Genomic DNA, 8,081 nt, shown 5'->3' on the forward strand with positions numbered 1-8,081 from the left:
TTTTGGCATAAGGAAATTTTCTTGTTTCGCAACACCTTTGGTTTGCCATAAAGGCCCTCCTAACGCAAATGGATCATCCGTGGAGGTTAAGGCCCTTTTGGCGTAAGGAAAAAGATGAGATACGCGTTAAGGCCCTTTTGAAATTCATAATTATCTTCATAAATAAATCGAATTTCAACAAGTGAAGCACATCATTTTAAAGAGAATGATGAAATCTACAAGGTGATATTAATAACTCAATAACCCCCAAAATCGGGTTAAGGCCCTTTTGGCATAAGGCCGACGATATACAACCAAGCGGAAACCTAGTCCCGTCTTCATTTTTTGAGCGTACCACCAATTCAACTTGTTCCAGAGCCGGTACATCGAGAACTGAAGCAATGCCGACTGATGACATGACAAGCCTAAGGTTGAAGAGGAGAGGGACCAAAGCCAAGTTCACCAGGTTGGAGAATGTGTTGGATTTCCTGATAGAGGAAAAGCGGCCGGTGGAAGAGGTGAAGGAAGCTTTCAAACAAGCCAACCAGGCTTACGTAGACCTCCAATCCAAACACGAGGCCTATACAGAGAAGATTGAGAACGATGAAGAATTCAACAAGGAGGAGCTATGGCTTGATGAGTGCCAGAATTATTTCTGCAAGCTCCAGATCCGAGAGAAGGATTATATCTCTCAGATGTCTTCGTCGCAAGAGCCTCAACAACCAACAGAGAGAGATGAGGAGAGCTCACAGAGAACTGTTGTTCAAGCAGAGTCGAATCGGCCTCAAGCTCCTCGCTTCAATATGGAGAGGCCCAAGTTACCAACGTTCCAAGGAGACATAAGAGAATACAATGTATTCAAGGCTGATTTTCAGCATGTTATACATCCACACTACGATGAGAGGGATGCTTTGATGATCCTGAGGTCTTGTTTGAAGGGGAAGCCACTTCAACACATTAGAGGAATAGGGCGAGATTATGAAGCTGCATGGGGTCAGCTAGATCTGCTCTACGGAGACTCAAGGATGGTAGCTGATGCTATTATGGAAGACGTATCCCGATTTCGTCCTCTGAAAGATGGAGAAGATGAGAGATTCTGTGACTTTGTGAATCTCATACGCAGAAGTTTCAATACCTTGAAGGAGGTAGATAGAGCTGAGGATATGAACAATAGTCACATGCTAGCCATCATTGAGAAGAAGCTCTATGTCACAGATCGACAGATGTGGTTCCGAAAGCAAGGAGAAGGAACAACGGCGACATTAGAGGCACTGTTGAAGTGGATGGAGATTGAGTTGAGAGCAAGGATAAGATCATCTGCTCCAGTAAGGAATGATGCAGCCTCTAAGTCCAGATCCGCTGTTAGTCAAGTTACAGCATTTGAGGAAAGACAGCAAGACTATCGTTGCTGGATCTGCAAGAATAAGGATGGGCACTGGACTGACCAATGCAAGACTTTCCTCGATAAGTCTACAGCGGAGAGGTTGGAGATGGTGAAGAGTAACCGAGCTTGTTATAGCTGTTTGAAGCAAGCCGGCAGAGAGCATCGAATGGCTACTTGCAAGAAAAGAAGACGGTGTCCAGAGACATACAAGGGGCAACCATGCAAATTCTTTCATCATCCTTTGTTACATCCCAGCATGGACAACAATGCGGTGGGAGTAGCCCTTGTAAGAGGTACTGAAGCCATGCTACCCGTCATCAGGGCAAGGTTTTCAGGTTCAGAGCTGAAGATCCAAGGAAACGTGCTGTTAGATTCAGGAGCCCAGATCAGCATCATCAGACAAGGGCTCGCTGAAGACTTGGGACTGACAGGAAAGAGCATCAGTATCACAATAACCAAGGTGGGCTGTGTAGAGGAATCTGTGACAACATCCTTGTATAGAGTGCCGGTCAGTTCAGTAGATGGGAAGACAATCCATAAGATATTAGCTGTTGGATTACCGTGCATCAATGATGACATTGAGGAGGTGAACACTGATAATCTTGCCCGACAAGTAGGCCTCAACCCCAGAGAGTTACGTAGAGGTAGTGGGTCTATAGATCTTCTGATAGGAATTGACCACGCTATGATGCACGCAGGTGAAACGAGACAACGAGGCAACTTCATCTTTAGGAAGTCACCACTTGGATGGGTGGTGTTTGGAGCATCTAAGCTGAACCATCAGTATCAGAATAGAGTGCTCAACGTGAAACTGAGTCCAGCAACTGACTTATCAGCGTTTTGGACTACAGAGTCGATGGGAGTTGATGTGGGTTGTCATTGTGAAGCCGAAAGGATGACTAAAGTAGAGAAAGATGAACATGATCTTATCTGGAACTCTGCCAAGAAAGTGGGTAAGCAGTGGCTTGTTCCTTACCCATGGAAGGATAACCCAGAGAAGCTGCCCGACAACAGAGTGCAAGCAGAGAGAATGCTTCAGGCGACGGAGAAAAGGCTTGCAAAGAACCCAGAGCATGCTGAAGTTTACAAACAGCAGATGCAAGAGATGGTCGAGATGGGGTTTTCGAGAAAGCTGACCGATGAAGAGAAGAAGAGGCATGATGGGCCTGTCCATTACATTGGTCATCATGCGGTTGTCAGGCCGGAAAAAAAGAGCACACCAGTGAGAATTGTGTTCAACTCATCAGCAGTTTTCAAGGGACAGTGTCTGAACGACTACTGGTTCAAAGGGCCAGACTTATTACAGAGTCTGTTCGGAGTACTCCTTCGCTTCAGAGAACACAGAGTTGCGATATGCGCCGACATATCCAAGATGTACCACCGAGTACTGATTCCAGAATCCGATCAGCACGTCCATCGATACTTGTGGAGAGGATTAGATTCAGAGAGAGAACCGGATGTGTACGTGAAAACTGTAGTCACGTTTGGAGATAAGCCTGCTGCAGCAATGGCCCAGATAGCTCTGAGGAGGACAGCAGTAGAGGGAGAGTCTCAACATCCTAAGGCAGCAGAAGTACTGAAACGTGACACGTACATGGACGACATGTACCTCAGTAAGAACGTCAGAGGAGGCGAAAGATCTTGTCAAGGACATAGATGAGGTGCTAGCTGACGGAGGCTTCAAGGTGAAGGGTTGGCAATCCAACGAACAGCTGAAAGATGAGACTTCTCAGATGAAAACCAACGTTCTTGAGAATCTGAGTGAGGAGAAGGTTCTGGGGATGGTATGGAACCAAAACACAGATGAGTTTTCATACAGAGTGAAAAGAAGTATGATCCCAGATCTTCCAGACGAACAGAAAGACACCACCAGCAAATGGACAAAGAGACGGATACTAAGCCAGATTGCAAAGATCTTTGATCCCATAGGATTTGCTTCAGCATTACTGGTGAAGGCAAAGATAGGAATGCAACGCCTGTGGCAGCTTGGTTTAGATTGGGATGAAGAGCTACCCTCCAGAGAAAAGGCAGAATGGGTAAAACTCTTCAGAGAGATGGAGAACTTAGATGGAGTGTCCTTCCAGAGATGTTTGACACCACCCGGTGCAATGAGACTACCTACATTATGTGTCTTTTGTGATGCATCTGAAGAGGCGTTTGGAGCTTGTGTTTACATTCGTTGGGAGTTAGAGGATGGCAGCTATGATGTTAGATTTGTGACGGCGAAATCTAGAGTAGCACCACTAAAGAAGTTGACACTGCCGAGATTGGAGCTACAAGCTGCAGTGGTTGCTGTTAGACTTGATGCAACCATCAGAGATGAGACCACACTAGAGTTAAGAGAGACAGTGTTCATGACAGATAGCATGATAGTGCTTGGATGGGTTCGAAGTCAGGCAAGAAGTTTTAAGCCCTTTGTGTCAGCTCGAGTAGGAGAAATCCAAAGCAAGTCGAATCCCCAACAGTGGAGACATGTGAGTGGAGCAGAAAATCCAGCTGACGACATTTCGAGAGGTGTTACAGTAGAGAAGTTAGAGAGGTGTAGATGTGGTCCTCAATTTCTAAGATCGCCTGAGGAGGAGTGGCCACAGAGTGAGACGAAATCTGAGATTTCGTCAATGGACAGTGAAAGGCGTAAAGTTCAACAGGTGTCGAATGTAGTATTGGCATCAGACAGCATCGACTGTGAAAGAGTTTCCAGCTGGAGAAAACTGGTGAGAGTCACTGCATATGTACGGAGATTTACCCACAACATGAAGGCGAGGGTAAGATCAGGAGATGAGAGAGGGAAAGTGACGGCAGGACCACTTACAGCAGCTGAGCTAGGTGATGCAGAGACGTACTGGGTCAGAGAGGCTCAGAAACCGCTTCATGACAGACTGAAGAAGGGGGAGTTCAAGACTCTAACACCCTACATAGAGAATGGAATCATCAGAGTTGGAGGTAGAGTTGGAGAAGGCGTGATTTCGTATGACAGCAGGCATCCTGTGTTATTACCTCATCAGCATCGCATCTCTACGCTCATCACTAAGCATGTCCATGAATTGGGGCATGATGGAGTTGCGACAACGGCAGCGAAAGTGAGAAGCAACTACTGGGTGATTGGCATACATAGGCTTGCCAAGACTATCAAGCACAGGTGCGTGATGTGTCGTAAGATGCAGCACAAGGTCGAGTCGCAGTTTATGGCTGAGCTACCAGAGATACGTATGACACCGTTTTCACCTCCATTCCTGTATACTTCGTGCGACTACTTTGGGCCGTACAGCGTGAAGGTGGGGCGGAATAAGGTTGCTAAGCACTATGGAGTGATCTTCACGTGTCTTAACACAAGAGCGGTACACCTTGACCTAGCGGTAGATGTTTCTACAATGGAGTTTCTTCAGGTTCTACGTAGGTTTTTCGCGTTTAGAGGTCAACCGAAGGTCATCCTGAGCGATAATGGTACACAATTTGTGGGAGCGGTACGTGAGCTACGTGAGATGGTAAAGGGATGGGATAGCGATCTACTACGCGAGTTTTGTGCGGAGAAAGGTGTAGAGTGGAGGTTTACAACCCCTTCAGCTCCTCATCAGAATGGATGTGCTGAAGCACTTGTGAAGAGTAGTAAGTCCGCATTAAAGAAAGCTATAGGTGATCAGGTCCTCACTCCTTTTGAGTTATATACCTGTTTGGTAGAAGTAGCAAACCTCATCAATCAGCGTCCAATAGGGAGGGTACCGAATGACCCCGACGATGGTAGTTATCTCTGTCCCAATGATGTTTTGTTAGGGAGAGCATCTAGTAGGGTACCCCAGGGTCCGTTCAGAGAAACGAAGAATCCGCGGCATAGAGTCGAATTTGTGCAACGAATCATCGACTCTTTCTGGAAGGCATGGAATCGCGATGTATTTCCACTCTTAGTACCGCGAAAGAAGTGGAATGTTGACAAACGTAATCTCCGTGTAGATGACATAGTTATATTGTCAGATCAGAACGCTCTTCGAGGAAAATGGACATTAGGGAGAATTGTTGAAGTTTTTCCTGGAGCTGATAATAAGATCAGAAACGTGACAGTAAAGACGGCTAATTCAGAGTATAGAAGGCCAATAAACAAAGTGGTCGTATTATATCCAGCAGAAGGATACGAAGAGTAGATTGAACAGAAATATGTCTGTCTATAGTATTCACAGAATAACAAATTTATTCACTTTCTATGTTCTTGTTCAAAATCAACTTTTTTCAGCTTTAAGAAGATAGATAGTCCAATGAATAATCATTCTCACAGAAAGCTCCCCATCCCGTGCTACTTGCATCTGTACGTAATGTGATGCTGATAGGAGGCATTTTAGCGGGCGTAGTGAATGCATCCGATGGGATCGAGAGCCACCATTGAATTTCGCATAATGCGTCGGTATTGAGAGACACAAAAGAATCGAAATTCCCACCTGAAGATTCAAGCGCTTTAGTTTTGAAAGATTCCAATTGGCGGTAATGAATCCTCCCTTTTGGAAAGGCCTCAAAGGAAGAAACAATAATGCCAATGAACTTCGCAAGGTCCCGAACAATGACCCGATTCGAAGCTAGAATAGAGCTTCCTACTGATTTCAATTTCTCCACCTTCTCACCAGGTAAACTTATCGACATACTAGCCGAATCAATGCAGAAACCCAGATAAGTTGTGTCAGTTTTAGGGGATAAACAAGACTTCTCGAAATTTATTTCGAATCCCAAAGATGATAATAAATTACACACAAAACTAGTGTGCTCGAGACTTGCTTGCCTCGAATTAGCGAAAATAATTATATCATCCAAATAAATCATAGAACGAATGCCCCTGCATCTTATAGCGGCCATCACCGGTTTCAAAACTTTTGTAAATACTCTAGGTGCTGAGCTTAGTCCAAATGGTAAACATTGAAAACAATAATAGGCCTTCTCCCACGAAAAACCTAAGAAACGGTGATGATCTTCATGAATCGGGATTGAAAAATAAGCGTCCCTCAAATCAATTGAGGTCATGAAATCAGATTGCATCATCAGATCTTGAACATTTTTAAACGTTTCCATTTTAAAATGATCATACTTGACAAAAGTGTTCAGGTTTTTCAAATTAATGACTGGTCTGCGTTCTCCCGATTTCTTCGGAATCGTGAAAATAGAAGACAAGAAAACAAGGTCCTGTCTAGATGTTTTTCTAATTGCATTTTTCTCGAGAAGGGAAACAATCTCCCTACTAATTGCTTCCTTCTCTATAAGAGAGGCAACGTAATTGCTCGGTGAGCAACGTTGAAAAGGAAGAGAGCAAAAATCAATTTTATAACTACCGATTGCGTCTAAAACCCAAGAATCAGACGTCAGACGCGACCACTCATCTTTGAAAAACCTGAGTCTCCCTGACTGGGAAAGGTCACTTACTAGTTTTTTGGGAAACCGGGCTTGTTAAACTTGCCCCGATCTGCGTTGTACTTGGACTGTGGAGCCTTGGAAACTGTCGCTGGGGCGCGAAACTCCTTAAATCCAGATGGGCCGCTGTTGCGATCCCTCGAAAAACGAGAATAATCCCGCTTGTCCTGCCGATATGGGGCTGGTCGCTGATAGATGCGCTTGGCACGCCCCCTGAAGTTCTGAGGCGAAATTTTCTGACTGACCAGAAACGAGTCTCCGACCCCTTTAAGGGTCGCTTGAAATTCACTTCCAAAGAGGCCCTCAGATACCGATACTGAACGGCTGCAAATACCCTTGTACTTGGGGTTAAAAGAGGGCTTCAATTCTTCCCTACGCCTCATGCTCACTTCGTAGGAGGCAAAACCGCTTAGTGTGATACCGTCGAGGGCGAGACGCTTAATGCGGTTGGTATCCACATCGCGCTTCTCCGAAGCCGCGCTCTGTAACTCTGAAAGAATCTCCGCATAGGGAAGCAAACCTTTCACAATATGAGTCTGCAACTTCTGTGCACGACTATCGGCAGCACGATAATTCGGTGGAATTGAGCCCCACAGTTCCTGGGGAATCCTCGGCGTGCAAACCGCTGGAGCATTCTCCGGTGTAAGATATTGAGTAGCAATCTTCTCAATGCTTTCCTTCTTCGGAGGAAGCGTTACTGCTTTGGTCATGCGAGCGGCCGCCAGGCTATCAGACACAGGCGATCTGAAATCCAATGTGCCCTTATACAGGTCACAATCGGGTGGAAAGAAACTCGAAACTACATTCGATTCCACCACACCCGGTGTCTCCAATAGATCCAACTCAGGGTCGTAACTATCCGCCCTGCTTGGCGACGAACAAATAGATACACTGTTATCAGCGAAAATGCTGAGCAAGTCATCATCAGGTAAATCGCCCCCATGCTTCGCACGTGGGACTGTCTCATTTTGATTTGTGGACATAACATCCATAAACCGAGACATCTTGGAAGAAAGCTTCCTAAGTTCTGCGGACTGGGCGGCGACTTTGCCCACCAGGGATTCCGCCGGATCAGTCCCCGTCGACTCATCGGCTCCCTGCTCGAAAATCTCCGTCTGCATGTCGAAGTCCGTCTGCATGTACTGTCGAAAGAAAATAGGTGTTCTTACTGCCACACACAAAAGAAAAGATGGCTACGTGCGCCCACGAACCCTATTTATAAGGTTCCTTTCCTCATTTGAAATTCTTTTCTTTGAATTTCCTTTGTGTGATCTCACTGCCTAGCACCTGGAAATATGCTAACCCTCTGAAGACTTGTACGAATGTTATGTAA

General features: G+C 45.6%; 1 protein-coding gene across 1 annotated transcript; it reads left to right on the plus strand.

Moving 5' to 3' along the window:
* The first annotated feature begins 380 nt into the window (after nt 1–380).
* LOC105441473 lies at nt 381–6,020 on the plus strand. The gene is made up of 3 exons (XM_030999167.1): nt 381–2,946; nt 2,978–4,969; nt 5,974–6,020. The coding sequence occupies exons 1-3, from the start codon at nt 381–383 to the stop codon at nt 6,018–6,020; spliced, it is 4,605 nt and encodes a 1,534-aa protein (XP_030855027.1).
* The last annotated feature ends 2,061 nt before the right edge of the window (nt 6,021–8,081 follow it).

The sequence above is a fragment of the Strongylocentrotus purpuratus genome, unplaced genomic scaffold, assembly GCF_000002235.5.
Source record: "Strongylocentrotus purpuratus isolate Spur 01 unplaced genomic scaffold, Spur_5.0 spur5_scaffold_5, whole genome shotgun sequence".
In the NCBI taxonomy this organism is placed as follows: domain Eukaryota; kingdom Metazoa; phylum Echinodermata; class Echinoidea; order Camarodonta; family Strongylocentrotidae; genus Strongylocentrotus; species Strongylocentrotus purpuratus.

Coding starts and splice junctions, on each gene's coding strand:
- LOC105441473 (XM_030999167.1), top strand. CDS start 381: ATGCCGACTGATGACATGACAAGCCTAAGGTTGAAGAGGAGAGGGACC. Junction 2,947..2,977: donor GGCAGCAGAAGTACTGAAAC/GTGACACGTACA, acceptor CATGTACCTCAG/TAAGAACGTCAGAGGAGGCG. Junction 4,970..5,973: donor TGAAGCACTTGTGAAGAGTA/GTAAGTCCGCAT, acceptor CCTTCTCACCAG/GTAAACTTATCGACATACTA.